The sequence below is a fragment of the Mesoplodon mirus genome (assembly GCF_964341445.2).
Source record: "Mesoplodon mirus genome assembly, chromosome: 18".
Lineage (NCBI taxonomy): Eukaryota > Metazoa > Chordata > Mammalia > Artiodactyla > Ziphiidae > Mesoplodon > Mesoplodon mirus.
Window position 1 is genome coordinate 33,817,356 of NC_138994.1, and position 21,745 is coordinate 33,839,100.

The 21,745-nt window shown below is 39.8% G+C and overlaps 1 protein-coding gene across 1 annotated transcript; it reads left to right on the forward strand.

Moving 5' to 3' along the window:
- Positions 1 to 900: 900 nt before the first annotated feature.
- On the forward strand, positions 901 to 20,440 carry LOC309793391 (leucine-rich repeat-containing protein 37B-like; the record flags this gene model as incomplete). Its single annotated transcript, XM_082603863.1, has 6 exons — positions 901 to 1,114; positions 2,474 to 2,528; positions 8,479 to 8,506; positions 16,249 to 16,296; positions 18,556 to 18,621; positions 20,093 to 20,440. The coding sequence occupies 6 exons, from the start codon at positions 901 to 903 to the stop codon at positions 20,438 to 20,440; spliced, it is 759 nt and encodes a 252-aa protein (XP_082459989.1).
- Positions 20,441 to 21,745: the final 1,305 nt, after the last annotated feature.

The following is a 21,745-nucleotide window of genomic DNA, read 5'->3' on the forward strand; positions in this document are numbered from 1 at the left end:
AACATTTTAGAATAATTGTAAGGTGTGTTCCCCTCCCGCCACCCTGACTGGTGCTCATTTTGCAGGTCAGCTACTTGTCAGCCCTGTAGCCAAAGGGAGGAAGAATGTCTCTCAGACTTCAGCTTCGAGGAGGAAGAGTTCAGATGCCAGAACTGGACTAGCACTTTTGAATTTCCCAGAATGCCACATCCTGTGGTTTCCTCGGGAAGCTCTGCATCCTTCCCAACCCCCCTCCACCCCTGGGCTGCTGGAGTTTGGGGCCACTGGGGTCTGCAGCCCAAATCCCGCCTCATTGTTTGGGGCCTGGGAGGGCAGGGCGGGGTTGGGAAGGGGGCCCAGCAGGAGGTAATTGTCTCCTTTGCAAGGGGAAGGGTGGCTTGTGCCCTGGGGACTCTGGGAAAAAGGCTCACTCTGGTGGCGTGCATTGGATCTCCGCGGGAGCCTAATAAAGGTGGAGTAAATACAGATGTCATAAATAACGGGTGGGACGTTAGGTGAGGGAGGGACACGTGGTTGCTAACGGTTGCTAACCGTGAGCCCTGTGTTGCAGCGCTGGCATAACGGTTCAGTTCAGCTCTGAAGGAGGATGTGGCTCTGGCTTCTCGCTGGCCTGGGTCGCTGTGCCTGGGAGCCGCCACATGTTATGTCCTGGCTGTGCCTCTGTGTTGCTGCTGCACCCCACGGCTCCTCCTCACATGGCAATGACTGTGGCTTCTAGTCCAGGCAGTTCAGCCTCCGGAGTGGGCCCTGAGCCGCGTCCAGGTGACCCCCTAACCCCCGCGCCTGACCGAGACTTGGTCTTCATACACCTCAGACAGCCCTCCCAAATTGCCCCTTGCCCTTACACCCCTGGAAGAAGCCGGGGGCTTTAATTACTTGACGTCCTCGTCTCCAGTCCAGATGTTGGCCCTGCCTCATCAGGAGTTGAGTGAGACTGAGGCTCCATACCCGGACACGGATTCCGTTGTAGAGCTGCCTATAGGGCCAGATCAGTTTGCTGTTCCACATCAGTATCTGAATAACGAGCAAATCCAACATCAAAAGCTCCCAGAGGCGGTTCCAGTGCTAGAGTGGGATCAGAATCAGCCCTTGGTTCTGCCTCCTCGACACAAAAGTAAGACTAAACACATAGGTCTAGATCAGGCTGAAGGTCACCAATCATTTGAAATATTTGTTCCACCTCTAGGTAGTAAGAGCTCAAAAACAATGAGCTTTATTGTTTCACCCCCAAACCTGAAGAAAGATCTAGTTCAGCATCGACGGCTTGCCAAAGTTGTTGTTGGAACTATAGGCCAATTTGAAAAAAAACACTCAGTGTCTAGAACAACAGTTGCAGGGTGATTATTTACATCCAAGTATGGAGGCCTTTTATCCTGAGGAGAGCATACCTAGGGATTTTCTGGGAAGCCCAGATGAACTTCCAGAGCCCCATGAGGAAGCTGAAATGTCTGCATCCCAGCAGGGGGCGCAAACTTGTCATCCAGAGCTCACTGAGGAGGCTGAGTCTTTACCTCATCAAGAGGCCCCTGCTCAGCATCCACAGACCCCTGAGGACGTTGAATCTTTTTCACCCCAGGCAGAGGCCCAGGCTCAGCATGCAGAGCCCACTGAAGAGGTAGAACCACCTCCACTTCCGCAGGAGGCTCCATCTCAGCCTTCAGAGGCCCCTGAGGAACTAGAAACTTCAAGTCCTCAGGAGGCCCTCGCCCGGCCCTTGGAGACACTTAAGGAGGTTGTAGTTTGACCATGTGTTCATCATGGGGTAAATGAAGCTCAGCAGTCACACTTGTACAATGTCACTGTTAAATCTCTGGCTCTGGCCCTTCCCATAAGTCCACAGGTCACTAAAGAGGTTGAACCTTCTCCAGTCCAGCAGAAGACCCCATCTCAGCCTCCAGAGCTCCTTAAGGAAGTTGTAGCTCAGTCTCCATTGTATCCTGAGGTGACAGTTCCAGCACAGAGCAGGATCATGCTGAGCATCCAACATCACCCAGTATCAAGAGCAGTGGTTCTCAACCAGGGTGATTTTGCACACAGGTGACATTTGGTAGTGTCTGGCGACAGTTTTGCTTGTCAGAACTGTATATGCTACTGGCATCTAGTGGACAGAGACCAGAGATGCTACTAAACATCCAACAGTGTACAGGAGAGCCTCCCACAGCAAAGAATTATCCAGCCCGAAGTGTCAATAGTGCTGCCTAGCTAGAGAAATAAAGATGACTTAACACAAGTATTTAATGAGCACTTATTATTTTGTATCTACTGCACCACATATATAATCATGAAAGTATAAATCATAATATCTCCCACAGTGAGATTTCTTTAGTGTATGGAGGGAGTAGTGATGTTATGTTTCATCATATATAAATTAGAATTATTGCCAAAGGATAAATGTTCTGAAAGAATATCTATTTTTCTAATTCTTTTGCTTGTGTCTTTTTTTGTAGAAATCTTGGTTGCAATTTACTCCCAGAACTGAGCTTTGGAACGTTTCAGGCCTGGCATGGAATGCAGTTTTTACACAAGTTGTAAGTGAAATAGAAGATGAATACATGTAAACAACTGTGTGTAATAACAGTCATGCAGTTATTGGTTAGCTGGGTGTAAGTAAGCCCAGTATGAATTCTGGAAAGTATGTCTTGAGAGCCATTTATTTTTTTTTCAAATGAGGAAACTAAGGTACAAAGAGGCCAAGAGACTTGTTTAACTCATATATATGAAAGGCTCTACTTTCCATAGTACTGATCTTTGGCATGGTCAATTAAAGGCCCCGAACCAAAACACTCAGATTAGCATTGTCATGGAATCCCACGGATGCCTCTCCAATATGCGAATGGTCCAGGCACTTCCACTTTTGAATTTCACTTTGATTCCTTTTCATGTGCAAAGTTCCTAACTGCTTAAAATGTATGCAACACAGAGCTGCAGAGAACTAAGTTTAGCAGGGTGTGGTTCAGTGGGTGTGGGTGCTTCCCCAACCATCATTAGCTCTTTTAAATGGTAAAGCAGAAAGAATTCCTGAACACCCACCACAGGGCTCTCCCCAGCCACCCAGAACATTATTTTTCAAAAAAGCATATATTGCTGAAGTGTATTATCTGTGGCCAATAGGAACCTTTGAGGTATGGAAAAAGACGTTGTTTGTGTTCAGCTGTAGTGTGAAAAATATAAAGAAAAGACTTTGCTGCGGCCTAATTCAATATGTTTTCTTTGCTGACTACTCTTCAATAAGAAGTGTGGGTTTTACACCCCTTCAGCTCAAAACTTCTCTGATTTCTCATGGCACAAGGAAATGATAGTGGGTACGTTCAATGGCCCGAAGGCGATTTTAGACTCAAGGTAAAGAGCTCTTCTACACCTGGCTTTGGAAAAGACTCTCTTACCTGTCTTATGGTTCAGAAATCCAGTTTCACACAGTTCCCACATTTTGGGTTAATGAAGGTGTTGAGGCTGTGTCTGGAGCTGGATTAACAATTCCTGCAGATGCCTATCTTTAGCGGCCTCCTTCCTTTCCCTTGTTAGTTTGCTGACACCTACCTTGGGGAGAGAGCACCAAGGGTCGGTTTTTCTTTTGTTAGCACACCGGAGAGCAGGCTCGTGAGGTCCCTTCACCAGGAGGTTTTAGTAGCGTCAGTACAACGTCTTAAACTCACCACTTTCCTAAACATCCTAGAACACCAAGAGTTCCTTATAAGAATCAGAGTTTCACCATAGTTAATGTAGGCAACACAGGAAAATACATTGTGGAAATAAATAAATAAATCACAGTTTAAAAATTAATGAATTCATTCCAAAACATTCACTGAGTGCCATGCCCACTGTCTGTGAACACTGTACTAAGTGCTGGGGATACAAAGACGCATAGGGCAGGGACTTTGTCCCCAAGAAGCTTTCATACTGGAAGGAGAAATATGGATGTCGATGGGAAAACATACATGAGAGCCATTCTAGCATCTATGCAGCAGGGTAACAAGGTGAGGGAGGGGGGTGATGAAGTAGCAAATGGGTGGTAGGTTAGAAAAGATTTGTAATGGAAGAGGCACCAACTTGTTCCTTTGGAATTTGTGCTCCTCTTAAATGACAGAAAAAGGTAGTGAAAGAATCAGAACTACCTGGTGTTGTAAATAAATTAGTACTGTACTCCGAAAACTCATTCACAGTTACTTTCAAAAGATTGTCACAGTATAGTAAGTCTTTGTTTTGGACTAAGTCTTTCTAATAGACAAAGCTAATTTGCTTCAGGATACATTTGCCATGGTGAGATATAAACTTTATTGCATCTCTTACCAAAGGCAAGCCACCAAGGGAAGATGCCACCCTCGAGTTAAATCATTTTACTACCTATAATGACATATTACTGGGGTGTTTATAAGTTGCTTGCATTAAATAAGTTTGGAAAAGGGCCCCAGCTGAGGTGGATTTATCATGAATTCAATGAACCTTAGGCTTCAGGGCTCCTCACTTGCATAGGACCCTTCCAAGGTTTGAGAGGGGTCCTAGCGATTTTTCTATTTATAACTTTGCATATTTTTATTAGATAGGATTTCCCAAAGTAGATGAGGTTCAGGCCCCACAAAACCTTGATTCATCACCGGGTGTCAGGTAATTATAAGTCAGTAGGTTTCTTGAATGAAGCCTCTATGTTATTGAGAAATATCAGGTGAAGTAGTTAGCAGTGTGGTAGTCTATTTTAAATCCGAAATCTACCTCAAAGATGAGCCAAGAGCTTATTAATTTATAAAGTACCACTTTTTGAATGGTGGTAGTAATCATATCTCTTTCAGATAAAATCAGGAATGAAATATACTATGGAAAACCGGCAGTGGTTGATAATCCTAAATGTTAAGTATGCTTTTTTTCTCTGACTGTAAAGTGTTTCTCCTTCATTCACCTATGCACGTCCAGACTGATGGCTTATTTTTAAAAATTCTTTTAGTCACTTCATTGGATCTAACAATACAAGCTCCATGATTTTAGAAACTGAAGGACTCTACAATGTAGAAAGGCTATATAACTTAACCAGACAGAGCACATTCACATGCTGGCTTGTCCGTGGTACATCAATATTGTACCAAGAACATAAGCACGAAGAGAGAATAAGAGGAAAATCAAAGCCTTATCCCTATTGAATTATTTACCCCATTGTTGAGAATATCAGTGCGGGAGGTGTGTCCACACTATGAAGGCAAATTGAGCTGCGGTCACAGAGCCGCCCTAATGCTCCCCCAGTCAGCTAGCATTGGTTTCCTTTACATAGCTATGTACACACAAAAGCTTACACACTTGAGGGTGTTGTCCTCACTTTTTGCTATGTACTAGAATCCTGGCAGCTTCTCAGATTTAGAAAGGCATAAACACTAAAAGCAAAAATAACTTGGGTCTGCCCTTTGGGGTGATTCAGGGTGGCTGTTTTATTTGTAATAGTTCAAAATTTTGAGATTGCCACACCTAGCAACTACTATACTTTTCTTCTCCCCACTGCATCTTATTCTTCCCACCTGTAGTATTTTCTCCCATTCTATATGTTTATTCACTTTCTTGATAGTGTCCTTTGAAGCACAAACTTTTTAGTTTTTATAAAATCCAATTCATCTATTTTTCCTTTGGTTGTTTGTGCTTCTGGTATCATATCTAAGAAACTGTTGTCTAAAGCAAGGTCATAAAGATTTACTCCTGTGTTTTCTTCTAAGAGTTTTATAGCCTTAGCTCTGACATTTGGATATTTGATCCATTTGGAGTTAATTTTCATATACGGTGTGAAGCTTCATTATTTTGTGTGTGGATGTACAGTTGTCCCAACATCATTTGAAAAGACTGTTCTTTCCACATTGAATTGTTTTGGCACCCTTGTTGAAAATCAATAGACCATAAATATGAGGGTTTATTTCTATATTGTCAATTCTGTTCCATTGATTTACATGTCTGTTCTTATTCCAGTACCACACTGTGATTGCAGTAGCTTTGAACTGAGTTTTGAAACCAGGATGTGTGAGTCCTCCCACTTTGTTCTTTACCAACATTGTTTTGGTTATTCTGTTTCCTTGAATTGCCATAGGAATTTTAGAAAGAGCTTGGCAATTTCTGGAAAGAAGTCAGCTGGGATTTTGATAGGAATTGCAATGGAACCATAGGTCGATTTGGGAAGTAGTGAAATTTTAATAAGATTATCTTCCAGTCCATGAATCCAGCATGTCTTTATATTTATTTAGATCTTCTTCAATTTCTTTCAACAGTTTTGTACTTTTCAGTGTGAATCTTGCACTTACTTGGTAAAATTTTCCCCTAAGTATTATATTTGTTTTGATGCTGTTCCACATGGAATTGTTTTCTAAAGTCCATTTTTCGATTACTCATTGCTGGTGTGGAGAAATAATATTGATTTTATATCCTACAACCTTGCTGAACTCATTTATTAATGCTAACAGTTATTTTCCTAGATGCCCAGGAATATGTCTTGTGGTCTTCCAGTTTCCCAGGAATACATTGGAATATTGCAAAGTGTCTGTGGACATCTCATTCCTCAGCTTTTCTTTTAAAGCTTTGCGGTTGGGTTGTTTTTTGCCCCAAACTGTTATCCATTGCCTCATGCCACCGCCATGTTAAAATATTTGCTTGAAAATGTTTTCCAGAAATGCCACCTGAGCAGAGGCTTTTCTCACTAGACAGCCCTCAGTCAGGTCAAAGGCAAGCCTTTCAAGTGAGGTCTTCCAGGGGACCACCAGACATGTACAACAATGACAGTTCTTTGGGGATGAGGCTTTGAAGGACCTCCCAGTCCATGCTGCTCGTTCTGGTACCAGGGATGTGGGCTGTTTTTCAAGGCTACCACTGGCATGGAGACCAAAGGTCGAGGGCAAGTTCAAGCAACACAGATCTCGTTGTTCTTACAGAAATTAATTTGTTTTCCTTGAATAACTTGCTCCCCCATTTGCTGCCAGCGTGTTGGTTAAATTCACAGAGTTCAGAAGACGTTGATTCTGACCATTTTTGCCAGTTTTGTTGTTGTTGTTATTGTTGCTTCCATGCGGGGATGAATTTTCAGATGTCCTTCCTCCATCATTTTTACTGATTTTCCTGCAATTTTTAAAAAAAATCTATAAAGTCTCAATGGCCATAGGCTAATTAAATATTTATCACGAGAGATGATTAAGGAAAAAATAAATAAAAAGAGAAATAAATAAATAAATAAAAAGAGAAAATATAGTTCTCATAGAGGCTTTCCCAGATGGGTAGATGAAGTTTGAAAAGGTATTTCTGTATTTAGTGCTGTCAAAATTAAGGTTAAAGTAACAGATGTTTCAAAAAAAAAAAAAACCCTTTTTTTTCATTCAGGTTAAACACAGGCTTTAGAGTCAGAACTGAGTACCAACTCCAGCTCTGCTTCTTACGAGCTTGATGACTTAAGACAAGTTATGTAACTTCTCTGTGCCTCAGTTTCCTCATTTGTACAATTGTGTAATATATATATCACATAAGGTTACTGTGAGGATGAAATGTTAAATGCTGATCACATATGCATGGCAACCCAAAAGATATTAGTTTTGATAATTATCTTTATAATATTCTGCAAAAGTACACTAATAATTCTTGAGTAGAGCTAACCTAAAGTCAGATATTCTCTTCTTTCTTCCTGTTTCTTTTCTGTTTTTTTTTCCCCCTTATTTGTTTTAAAGAACTAAGGGGAAAAAAAAGAAAGAAAGAAAGAACTATGAAGAAAATCTATTCCAACATTTTGGAATAAAATTTTGTTCCTCAAAATTAATTTGTTTATTTTATTGATATATAAACAAAATGTTATTTATTTATTCAGCAAACAGTTATTAAATGCCTAGTAACTATTAGGCACTATGTCAGGCAGAGGAATAATAATGACAATAAAGTGTGGTCCCTGCTCTCAAGTTGCTGACAATCTAGGAGAGTGACAAGTAAACAGTTGATTACACAGTAACAAAGGCTATGGCACAAGAATACACACGGGACTATGTGATGGGAGTATGGCTTTCACCAGTTCCTCTTGGATTTCTCTCTTCTTTGGCTCCAGAACCAAGGAATTAGCCTTATTTTTGCCTTTAGCTGAGTAGTTTAAATCATGAAGTTTTTCAAACTTTGTAGAGATGAAAGAAAAACCCCTTGAATTATGGAGGACACTAGAAATAGTACTTTTTTACAGAGCAAGGGCTTCCTACCAGCATAGTCACTTCGAGGGTTTTTAACGTGAAAAGTACTTTGACATATTTTTTCTTTGCTAGCCACGTTTTTTCTATTTTATTGTTTGTTTGTTTCTCTTCTCCACTTTATCATCTAGAGACCTGGGTAGCTCCCAGTGAAAGAGTGTTTTACAGATTCTAAGGGTGATTTATAGGTAAAGACAGAAAATGATTTTTTTAACCTTCAAGTTCCATACCAAAAAAAATGAATATAAACTTTCATGGAAGTAATTGAAAATGCAGATAATTTTAATTCCATTCCATTTTTCAGAATTCTCAATCGTAATCCTTTGCCAACAGTTGAAGGTTCTTGTCTTTTTGAAGTGCCAGCATTAAACTCTTTGTAAGTATTGTAACAGTTTCATGGCTCATGAGATAATTTCTGCTCCTTTTGACTTTCGTCAAAAATTGAGTACTTTGGCTAAACAGTCATAACTTAGATTTTAACTGGGTTATTGAAAATAAGAGTTATTGCCAAAGAAAAGGATTAAGAAAGAATATATATGGGTAAGAGAGCCAGCAGAGGATGAGAAGACTGTTGAAGAACACATATAGATATAGAACATGAAGATGCATATAGGAATAGTATTTATCCAAGAAAGCAAAAAGGAATAAGGGGTACATTATTTTTTTTAAAAAGAGTGATCAAAAGAGGTAGATGCAATTGAAAATGAGAAGTGAGGATAATAGAAAATGATTGTACTGTTCAGCACCAAGGTCATTAATTTGATGATGCAAATTTAAATTTCTTCCAAAAGAGCTCATTAGAATTATCATCTATGGCAAGTAAGAAGCCAAAGTTGAAGTAATCACATGTTAAGTATCTTTTTCAGTTTAGAAATTTTGTCTTTGGGTTTTATATCATGCATGTTTGGGCTTCTCCTTCAGAGACATGGGAACAGCACAAGTGTCACTTACAGCAATTGAAAGCATCCTCATGATGACCCTTGAATTGGAAACACTGTAAGTTGATTTTTCTTACATTGATTTTCACTCAATTGTATTTTTAGGTTTGTTTGATTATCTTCTTAAGTCAGGTTTATTTATGTATAATTTTCATTTAACAAAATTCACTCTTTTTAAATATACAGTGTGATGTGTTTTGACAAACGTATAGTTTTGTAGCCGCCACCACCACATTTGAGGTAAAGAAAACTTCTGCACTCCCAAAAGACCCCTCCTGTCCCTCTGTAGTCAATCCATCCTCCTGTCACTACCAGCCCCTGGCAACCACCAATCTGATTTTTGTCCGTATAATGTTGCCTTTTCCAGAATATTTGATAAGTGAAATCATGTGTTATGTAGCTTTTTGTTTTTGGCTTCTTTCACTTAGCCAGTCTCTTTGGAGATTCATCTGTTTTGTTGCACCCGTCAGTAGCTCATTCCTTTTGAGCGCTGAGCAGTATTCTAGTTGTGTGGATACGCATTCATCGTTTGATGAACATTTGAGTTTCTTCTTGTTTTTTGGCTATTATGAACAAAACCTCTGAAAACACTCACATGTGTGTGTGAACATATGTCTTGTGTGAGCATATGTTTTCATTTCTTTGGGGTAAAATACCTCAGGGTGGGATTGCTTCATCATATGCTAGGTGCCTATTGAACTTTTTAAGAAACTGCTGAACTGTTTTCTAAAGTGCTTGTGCCATGTTGCTTTCCCACAAGCAGTCTATGAGAGTTGCAGATGCTCTACCTCTTCACCTGATCCTTATATTTGTTTTTTAAAAACATTTTAGCCTTTCTATTAGGTGTGTAGTTGAATCTCGTGGTTTTTGCCACATTTTGCATTTCTGTAATAGCTGATGATGTTGAGTGTCTATTCATGTGCAAATATCTTTTTAAATGAAGTGTCTCTTCAAATCCATTTTGAATTGGATATTTGTATTGAGATTTAAGAGTGCTTTATATAAAAAGCAATGGAAAAAGTCCTTGCTCTCAGATATGTGTTTAGTAAATATCTTCTCCCAGATTGTGACTTATCTTCATTATATTAAAGTGTCTCTGAAAACTAGAAGTGTTAAATTTTTTTTGATGAACTCTAATTTAGCAATTTTTCTTAATTTTTCATATTTATTTAATTTATTTATTTGGTTGTGCTGGGTCTTAGTTGAGGCAGATGGGCCCCTTAGTTGCGGCTCATGGGCTTCTTAGATCTGGCATGCGAACTCATAGTTGAGGCATGCATGTGGGACCTAGTTCCCTGACCAGGGGTCGAACCCGGGCCCCCAGAATTGGGAACTCGAAGTCTCAACCACCAGGGAAGTCCCTTAGCAATTTTTGTTAGATGGTTTCTGCTTTTTTGTGTCTTAATCTAAGAAATCTTTCTCTGAGACCCCACTGTCTAACCCCAAATCACAAAGATTTTCTCCTACATTTTCTTCCAGATGTTGTATAGCTCCATTTAGGTCTATGATTCATTTTGAGTTAATTTTCATATATGTTGTGAGGGAAGGGTCAAGTTTTATTTTTTTGCGGTTTAAAAAACTATTTCTGTAGGACCCTATTGTGACAGTTTATTACACAACGTACTGCACCTTAAATTGTGCCATCCCCCCTCCCATATGGTAAGCTAATAGAAACTTTCTGTTACGCCAAGGCTAGTTGAGGGGATTGCATGAGATTAGTATGTAGAAACGGCCCTGCATTTAGCAGTCTGTTCCAACCGTCTTTGTCAGGTCACCTGACAAATGACTCCCTTCACCGTGCCGTCACGCATTGGTCACCGCTCTAGCCTCATCTTCCTCAGCGTCCCACAGCATCTGCCACAATTGCGATCCCTCTCTTGTCAGCTACATGCCTTCCTCTCTGGATATTAAAAATTATTTCCCTGTTTAACGACAATACTGTTAATACACAGTATTGAAGAAATTAAATTCTTACACAATAATATTACCTAATAAAGTGTTGCTATTCAAATTTCCCCCATTGTCTCTCTTATATAATATCATTTCTTTTAACAGCTTTTTGAGGTACAATTGACATGCAGTAATCTGTGTTCACACACTCACATACATACACACCATGAAGACATCACGAAAATCAAAATGTCCATCACCTCAGAAAGTTTCTTAATGTCTCTTTGTAATTCTTCCTTCCCATCGTTCCTTGCACTTCCCAATCGCCATGCAACCATTGATCTGCTTTCTGTTTGCATTTTCTAGAATTTTATATAAATGGAATCATACAGTGTATACTTTTTTCTAACTGGCTTCTAACTCAGCATAATTATTTTAATCTTCATCCATATTGTTGTATATATCAGTAATTCATTTCTGTTTATTGCTGAATAGCATTCCTTTATATGGATGTACCACCATTTATGTATTGACCATTGATGGACATTTGAGTTGTTTGAGTCTTTGTCTATTACAGATAAAGTTGCTATGAATATTTGTGTACAAGTCTTGTATGGATGTTTACTTCCATTTCTCCTGGGTAAATGCCTGCCTGTAGAATGGCTGCATCATTGGTAAGTGTATGTTTAAGTTTTTAAAAAATACCTATTTTCCATAGTGGTTTGATCATTTTACATCTCTACCAGCAGTGTATGAGAGCTGCATTTTCTTCACGTTGTGGCCAACATTTGCTATGCTCAGTATTTTTAATTTTAGATAGTTTAATAGGTGTGTAGTTGTATCTCACTGTAGCATCTCTAATGATTAATCATGTGAAACATCTTTTCATATGCTTATTTTCCATCTGTATATCTTTGAATCTTTTATTTATATTTTTCTGGAGTTCTGAGAGTTCTTTATATATTCTGGAAATTAGTCCTTTATCCAATAGGTAAGTTGCTAGGTATTTTCTCCCATTCTGTGACTCATCTTTTCGTTCTCTCAGGAGTGTCTTTTGCAGGGCAGAAATTCTGAATTTCGATGGTGTCTAATTTATCTGTTTTTTTCTTTTATGCATTATGCTTTTGGTATTGTATCTAAGAAATCTTGCCGAACTCAAGGTCATAAAATTTTTCACCTGTTTTGTTCTAGACATTTTATAGTTTTATGTTTTACATTTAGATCTTTGAACCAATTTGAGTTCACTTCTGTATATGGTTTAGATGGAAGTTCCTTTTTTTTTTCCTTTTTGCACCTGGATATTCAGTTGTTCCAGCATCATTTGTTGAAAAGACTATCATTTCTCCACTGAAATGCCTTTGAACCTGACAGTCAGTTCTCCCCCTCTCTCTACTTCAGAACTTTGTATTCTGTTCCTTTGGTCTTTTTGTCTCTCTTTACACTACTATCACAATGTCTTGAAGGTGTAGCTTCTTAATCCTTGAAATCAGTTACTGTTAGTTCTTCAACTTTGTTCTTTCTCAAAGTTGTTTTAGTGATTCTAAATTTTATTTCCATATGAATTTTAGAATTAGCTTGTCAATGTCTATAGAAAAGCCTACTGGGGTTTTGATGTATAAATCGATTTGGGGAGAATTGATGTCTCAACAATATTGAATCTTCTGATCCATGAATACTTTATATCTCTCCATTTAGTTAGGTCTTTCTTAATTTCCCCCGGCAATATTTTACAGTTTTCAGTGTGCAAGTCTTTTGTCAGACTTATTCTAAGTATTTTATATGTTTGATTCTTTTATAAGTAGCATTTTAAAACTTTGATCTCTGATTGTTTGTTGAGACAAATTCATCTTTTTGTATGTGGATCTTGTACCCTGCAAACTTGATAAACTCATTTATTAGTTCCAGTAGCATTTTCGTAGCTTCTATCAGGTTTTCTACATAATCATGTTATCTGCAAATAAAGATAGTTTTACTTCTTCCTTTGCATTCTGAATATCTCTTTTCTTTTTGTTGCCCTATTGCACTGGCTAGAACCTTCAGTGCAATGTCAAATAGAAGCAATGAGAGCAGATATCCTTGCCTTGTTCCTGATCCTGGTGAGAAAGTACTTTGTCCTTCACCATTAAGTATGATGTTAGGTTTTTTGTAGAAGTCATTTATCAAGTTGAGGAAGTCTCCTTCCATTCCTAGTCTACTGAGGGCTGTTTTGTTTTCTTTAATCAGGAATGTATGTTAGATGTTTTCATTCTTTTCCTGCATCTATTGCAGTGATTATATGATTTTTCCCTTCTTTTCTTAATTTGTTTATTTATTTTTGGTTGAATTGGGTCTTCTTTGTTGTATGTATCCAGTATTCTTAATCTTTTATGTAGATCCATATTCCAATCTGGTGTCATTTTCCTTCTGCTTAAAAATACTTCTTTTAACATTTCTTATTGTGAAAGTCTACTAGCAATGAATTCTTTCAGCTTCTGCATGTCTGAGATAGTCTTTATTTTGCTTTTGTTTTGACAGATGTGGGTATAAAATTCTAGCTTGGTAGAATTCACTTCACTACTTTAAAGATGTTATTCCACTGAGTTCTCGTTTACGATTTTTCAAGCAAGAATCCTGCTGTCATTGTTATCTTTGTTCCTCTGTACGTAGTGTATAATTTTTTCCTCTGGCTCCTTTTAAATTCTTCTCTTTATTGCTGGTTTAGAGCAATTCGATTATTTTCTGTGCCTTGGTGTAGTTTTGTCCGTGTTTCTTCTGCTTAAAGTTCATTGATCTTCTTGACTTTGTGGGTTTATAGTGTTTACCAATTTGGAAAAATTTTGGCTATTATTTCTTCAAATTTTTATATTTCTCCTCTCCTTCATGGACTCTAAGTACACATGTATTAGGCCACTTGAAGTTGTTGCACAAGTCACTGAGGCTCTATTCATTTTGTTGTTGTTTTGTTACTCCTTTTGTTTCATTTTGGATAGTTTCTGTTGCTATGCCTTAATGTTCACTGACCTTCTGCCGTGTCTAATTAGCCTTTAACCTCCTGCAATATCTTTTTCATTTAGACATTGTTTTTAATCTCTAGAAGCTCAATTTAGGTCTGTTTTACATTTTGCATGCCTGTACTTAACATTTTCAGGGTTTAGTCTGGGTGTTTTAACATATGAAATACAGTTATAATAACTTTTCTTCATGTATAATAACTTTTTAAAAGTTCTTTCCTGCCCATTCTAACATCTGTATCGATTATGGGTTATTGTTGATTGATTGCCTTTTCTCCTCAGTATGGGTCATATTTTCCTACTTCTTTGCATGCTTGCATGCAATTTTTCATATGATCCCAGATATTGTGAGTTTTAGTTTATTGTGTGTTATGTATATTTTTATTCCTGTAAAATGCCTGGGCTTTGTTTTGGGTGAAATTAGGTTACTCAAAACACTTTTATTCTTTTAGGTCTAGCTTTTAAGGTTCGTTGGGTAGGAGTCCAAGTAGCCTTTAGTCTGGAGCTCATCATTTGCAACTACTGAGACAAGTCCTTTCTGCGTATCATGAGGTTTTCCAGTCTGACTTGTAGGAACAGGTACTATTCCTACAACCCTGTGTGATATCCAGTTGTTCTTCTTATTAATCCTTTCATGTGGTTCTTTTCCTGGCATCAAGTTATTCCTCACACAAATGTACTGACCCATACTTTGTTGAATTCTCAAGAGCTCCCTCTGCATATCTCCAGAGTTCTTTGTCTGTGCACTTCTTTTCTCTCTGATACTCTGCTTTGTGAACTCTAGTTACCTTGGTTTTCCCAGACTCTTCTCTCCATTTCGTCTGTCAGGGAGCCCACTAGTCTCTGTCTGGACTTCTCTTCCCTGTACCATGACGTGGATACTCTCTCAGAGAAGTAAGGGCAATTATAGGGATCACTTCATGTATTTCCCATCTCCTCGGGAATCACTGAAATGTATTGCCTGAGGTTCCGTTTCTTGAAGACTGTTGTTTCATAGGTTCCATCTGATTTTTTCCTTGTTTCAGCTGGGAGGTTAAGTTGGCCCTTGTACTTCATCTTGGCCAGAAGCCAATAACATTCTTTAAGTCTGTTTTGTTTTGATACAGGATCCAATTAAAGATGAGGCATTGCATGTCATGTCTGTGTTTCGGTTAACCTAGAATTTTTCCCTACTATCTTTTTTTGGTCTTTTATGACATTGGCTTTTTTGAAGAGTCTAAGCCAGTTGTCTTGTAAATTGCCCCACAATCTGTATTTGTCTGTTTCCTCATTAGATTCAAAGTAAACATTTTGGGGAAGAATACTATATAGGTGATGTATTCTTCATACTTCATCCCTTGAGGTGGCCCAGTGCTAAGTTTGATCACTTGATTAAGGTGGTCTATTCCATATCTCTCCATTGTAAAGTTATTTTTCCCCTTGGTAATTGATAAATAATATGTGGGGTGATCCTTGGGATCAGTGAAGATCCTACTTTCAAACAACTCTTCACCCAACTGTGCATCAATGATAATCCTTGTCTGAATCGGTTATTACATTGATCGTTGCAAAATAACACTTTCCTAATTCTATCCTTCCTTTTGCATTTATTAGCTGACATTATTCTATAAAGAAGAGCTCCCCCACTTTTCATTTGGAGTATCATTATGAACTCATGTGCTTTTTTTTCAATTAACTGTGTTATACCTTATTATAATGATAATGTTATTCTTTGGAATGTTCCTTTTGTCCAGATTTGGTCAATGCGATCTCTGTTATTGTTTAGCCACATGATGCTTTTTTATTACTAGAATAATTTCTAATATATTACTCCTCACAAATAGGAACTGAGAAAGTGACTCCAGAATGTGCGGTCTTATTCATACTCTTCTTAGAAGTCTGCCTTCTTCGGGTGTACTCTCAACCCAAAGTGAGGCTTTCGGGTCGGAAGGAGATACTTCTGAATTAAACTGCAGTTCAATGTCACCCAATTCTAATCCCTATTCCCTTTTTTCTAGGCATATCATACCTACTGCCATCCTAATCCTTCTGTTGGGCACCTCTCTCCTCCTCGATATTTATTTCCAACAGTCAAGGGCAGCAATTGGCCAACCGGCCCCTATCCAGTTCTATAGTCCATATGCCCCAAGAACTCCTTTTTGCACTGGTCTGTGGTGGCCTTGGCCTACCACTTCTACCTACTCAGGTAACTCTTTTACCACGAATTTAATGACCTGTGTTTCCATTTATAGGATCTTACCCAGCCGGAGGGCCTGCTGCCTCTGCCAATTTAAAAATACTATTGAGGTTGTCTGTGAGACAGTCAAGCTGCGTTGTGACAGTGAACGCCTGAGGGACGTCACACGTTGTGGTGAGTCTCAATTGCGGGATAATACATTTTTAATTTTTAATTTAATTTTTTATTTTTAATCAAGGATGATACATTTTAAAACTAATGATGTAATTACATTATTTTAATACATTCATTCAGAGTTCCAGCTCCCTAAATTTCTAAGAATTACCCCCTTGCTAAAAATCAGATTCTTGGTTACATTATTAAGCTAAGAATAGCTCAGTTACATTATTAGCTTCATAATGTAACTGATCTGCATATGTAAAGGAACCAGAGAAAGGAATGGAAGGGGGAAGGGAATTCACATTAATGGCCACATGTCCTATGCTGCCCTCTGTGCAAATGAGAACTTATTCACATAGTACATCACAGTTTGTAAACTGATTTTATATACATTAGGTCTCAAGTACCCTTTGTCTTATAAGACAGGTGTAAATATAGTTTTGTTTATTTTGTTTGTTTCTGCAATTTTATGAAGAGTACAAGTGATGCTGTTTTAGGTCCTATCTGGAGCCTGAGAGTTTCTGGTTCCATAAGCAGAAGCTGCTACCAAGCCCTTCTAATGCATGGGAGAGCTAGTTATTTCTTTGACTGTCCAGCTCTGAACTTGCTCTGAATCGCAAGTTTTTCTATCCACAAAACACTCAGGGGCTTTCAACTATTTTTCTATATATTAGATTTATGGGCACTAACTTGATGACTTCCAAAATGTGCTTTCATGCCCAGGTAGCTTGAATACAGGTCTCTTTCAGTGATCTAGAGCACATCATAAATAATAACACTTTGCCACTTATATAAAGACAAAATGGCTGATTTTTCAACACAGTTTTTTTTTTTTTTCCTTTGGCCACAAAGCTGGTGGGATCGTAGTTCTCCCACGAGGGATTGAACCCGGGCCACAGCAGGGAAAGTGCCGGGTCCTAACCACTAGACCACCTGGGAACTCCCCCAAACATTTTTTTTTACTAATTATATTACTCCCTTCTCCCCCAGAAGTGGGCAGAAAAGGCATTTTTACTCTCCTTTTACCGGTGAGGAAAAACAAGATCAGAGGTGTTAAGTGCTATGAACCTAGTGCCCCAATCTCCTGTCCCCAGTTTGGGGCTCTCTGCTAGCCTCTGCTCCTCCTTTCTCATGACCCTTCCCTCCTCCTTTGACCCTCACCAAAAATACTTTCAATCCTTTTGGAAGACAAGCCCAGCTACACAATGGTACACATTACCTTCACACAGTCAGAAGATTTGGATGGTTCCCCAAGTAGAGCTGGAAATATTAGAAGTAAAATGAATTGAAAGCAAAGTAGCCATCCGACAGAAGTTGCTTTTTCCCGTCTACATTTTAGGGCCTCAAGTATTATTCCATTGATTTGTTGAACATTCCACATGGGCATACAATCTGGCAAATCTCTTAACTTATACCCGAGATCCCTGCCCAAATTTTAGCAAAGAGCCAGGTCGGACATAGTGTTTTTTTTCTGTATAGAGCCTTCTGTTATGGGGACTGGGATATATAGAAGCAGGGACTAAACAAAGGACTCAGTGGGTAGTTGGAGAAGGACATGTCCAGATGACGACCTGTTAGCGGCGGTGGTTGTCGTGGAGATCTGTGATAGCAGCAAGAACACAAGCACACTGAAGAGGTGGAGAGAGGAAGCCTCACACTCCTGTGCCTCTGAGGCAGGACAGGATGGGGTATATGAATGTGAGGAGTCACAGTAGGTCTGCAGAGAGTCCAGCTGATTAGGGGAATATTTGTCTTCCAGCCTTGGCTTTTCTTGAGTACTGGCCCCTGGGAACCAGTGGAGTAATCCTGAATATAGTTCCTATGTTTCACGCTACAGAATTTTCTGAGTAGATAGCCCCTTTTTCAAGAGAGACCTTTTTCACATTTTGTTGTTGCCAGTCATAGGCTTAAGTGTGGGTTTCTTTTTCTCCTAAGTAGCACTCAAACTTTGACTGATTCCTCATTTCTTTGGCTGTGGACTGACAAAAGGCTGTCCCATCAGTCTTCAGTGATGAAAAACAGTCCCTTCTCTTTTGACAGATGAAGAAACATCTATAGAGAATGCAGGAGGATCGTTGATGAAGTTGTTACAAGCCCAGCAGAAGAACAACAGCACCGAGCTGACTATTGAGTCAGAGAGGATGTCCTCACATAACAGTGCTGTCAGCTTGTCAGGCTTCATGAATGAGCAGCTGGACTTTCATACTAAAAGTGATATTATCAGTACACTAAATTACATACTGCCTTATATCTCAGAGGGAAATCTAGGAGATGTGGAATCAACATTATTACCATTCATTCAACTTCTTTTTTCAAATAAACAAGATGGACATATGCCGCTGGGCCTTTTGAAAAACAATACAAGGAGCCTTTCTGTTAAACCTGTACCCAACAATTCAACTAATAAAAACAAATTGAGGGAACTCCATTTTGTGGAAAATTTGTTAGATGCAGAAACTCAAGAAAAAATTGATGAGGTTAAAAAGGAAGAAAAACCTGCTACGCGTACGCGTTCCAACCTTTTAAGTGCCATGTTTACACGCTACATCTTTCAAAAGAAATTAGAAACTGCCCAACCACAGAAAGACAGCCTAGCAAAGATTGAGAGTACAGAGGAAAAGCTGCTGAGAGTGAACAAGGTCCTCAAGGGGCATACAGAAAATGCACCTCAAAGCAGTGGGAGATGAGAGCGTCAGGAGGGAACAGAATGCCCAGCCATCTGTGGCGAGCACTGCCAAAGAATGAAAGCTCAGGAGGCTATCCCCAAGAAAGCTGAAACAGCTTCTCGTGGTGCAGAGGCCCAGGAAGCTGGTGGGAAAGTCCTCCAATGCAGAGTCTTCATTCCTAAAGGAACACAAGGCCGCAGGCTCCTCTTCCCTGAAACCGTACTTCAAGGGCAGGCCTTGTGCCTCCATCCCGCCAAAATCCCCATCTGAGGTTAAAAGCAAATCAAAAGACTTATCCAACGCTATTCATGTTTTCGAAGATGCAAAGGCAAGAGTTAGAAATATTAAGGACTTCGAATTAATCTCACATTCTGGAAAACAAATACATCTTCCATAAAATTAGGTCTCATCGGGTCCACAGAAAACCCAAAGTTAAAAGGAGTCGAGGGGCTTCCCTGGTGGCACAGTGGTTGGGAGTCTGCCTGCCGATGCAGGAGACACGGGTTCGTGTCCTGGTCCGGGAAGATCCCACATGCCGTGGAGCGGCTGGGCCCATGAGCCATGGCCGCTGAGCCTGCGCGTCTGGAGCCTGTGCTCCGCGACGGGAGAGGCCACAACGGTGAGAGGCCTGTGTACCGCAAAAAAAAAAAAAAAAAAAGGGAGTCGAAAGTTCAGAAAGAAAAGTTCACTTGATAGAATGATGCTTGCAAGCCCTCCGTTCTCTGTCGTGAGGAGTCTCATAAATTCCCCTCCACGAGAGGCTGTTTCGTCTTCAGGAGAAGTGACTTCTCAGGAAAATCCTTTTCCAGAATTATTTTCTCTTTCAGACCCTTCTGCAGAAAACACTACTTCAGAAAACAATACTGCACAAAATGTTTCTGAAGCAATTATTTCTACAGGAAACGCTACTCTGCCAGGAGGAACCGGCCCTGGAAACACTAGCCATAGGAACGTCTCCACTGCACATTCTACTGTTGCTGCAGACAACAGTATGCCAGCTGTTCAACACAGCAACAAAACACAATGGGAGCACCACAACATGGTCACTGAATTATCCTCTAAGCCCACAGGCTTCACTTTCCCAGGGCTCGCATCCCCGGGTGATCAAGTTGAAACTCAGCTAAACCAGCAGCTCTGGTCCCTCATCCCCAACACTGACGTGCAAAGGCTCATTTCTCATGTTATCCAGACTTTGAAAATAGACTGCTCGGACACCCACGTGCAGCTGGCCTGTGCCAACCCCATCTCTAGAACAGGCCTCCTGATGAAGCTTCTCAGCAAGCAGCAAGAAGTAAATGTGTCCAAAGCGGAATGGGATACGGACCAGTGGAAAGCTGACAACTATATCAGTGAGAGCACAGAAGCCCAGAGTGAGCAGAAAGAGCAGGAGTCAAGTGAGGTGAGGATAACCCCTGACACATGGGACTTGGACTTTTACTCAGTTTAGGACATGCCATTAACGTGCCCAAGCGGGAATACCACGGGCTCCTAGTCAGTATCTTATCTTCAGCCATGAAACGGGCTAAGACAGTGATCTCCAACTTTGCTCATTGAGAGAGTGTGTCACTATTCCTAGGGTAGACGCGAAAAGGACATAACACAAGATAAATAAATTGTAGATAAATTGTAGAAGAAAATGCTAATGATAAGACTAATAACATTCAATTTGACTTGTTCTTATAGAAGCTACTCGCCTGGAAGGATTGGGTTTCATAGTAGTTTAAGAAGAGTTAGCTATCCTTTAGAATAGGATTAAGAATCGTAAGTTTTCATCCCTTCTATCTCCTTGTTTTTAAAAATTGTGATATATTTCTTTAGCTCACAAAAGAAGTTCCAGGTTATGACTATAACAACAAACTCATCTTGGCAGTATCTGTACCTGTAGTAGTGACGATTTGTGTTAGAATTCTCTGTCTCATTGAGGTAAGGACAATAAGTAATTCAGATTCAGAACCCAGAAACTGAGAATCAAATCCACCTTTCCTCCTGCTACTACTTGATTCTTCCCTTTAGCCATGAGGACTGACATACACTTTGTTCTTTTAATGAAAAGTATATTCCCAGGATGTTTTTTTTTTGTGTTTTTTTTTTTTTTTTTTTTGGCTGCGTTGGGTCTTCATTGCGGTGCGTGGGCTTCTTACTGAGGTGGCGTCTCTCGTTGTGGAGTACGGGCTGTAGATGCACGGGCTCAGGAGTTGTGGCACACTGACTTAGTTGCTCCGCAGCATGTGGGACCTCCCCAGACCAGGGATCGAACCTGTGTGCCCTGTGCTGGCAGGCGGATCCTTAACCATTGCACCACCAGGGAAGTCCCCACAGGATTTTTAAAAGGAACTTCACTCCCAGGAGATCCCTATGGAATTGGATCCCTGATAACAAGCTATTGGACTATTTTGACACGTGAAGTTTATAAGAAGGCCAGAGTTGACATGATAGTAAATTTTCTTCAACCCAACAAAGTATGCTGATTTGATGTACTCACCAGTCACTCTCATTCTACTGTTGATTTCTTTCCTTCTTGGCTGAAGTGATGAGAGATATAGGATCTCCATACTCAAGGAGCTATCAGTCACCCTGGGAGGGCTAAAAGGGCATGCCTAAAAGACAAAAGTGTGATCTCGTCAATTCCTCAGGTTTACTTAGCAGCTTTCTTCTCCGGTGTATTAGGAATTGTGTAGATAGGTTCCATTAAAACACTGCAAGTAAACTCTTGCAGCAGGCTACCCTCAAATATTTATAGTAGCCTATTCCT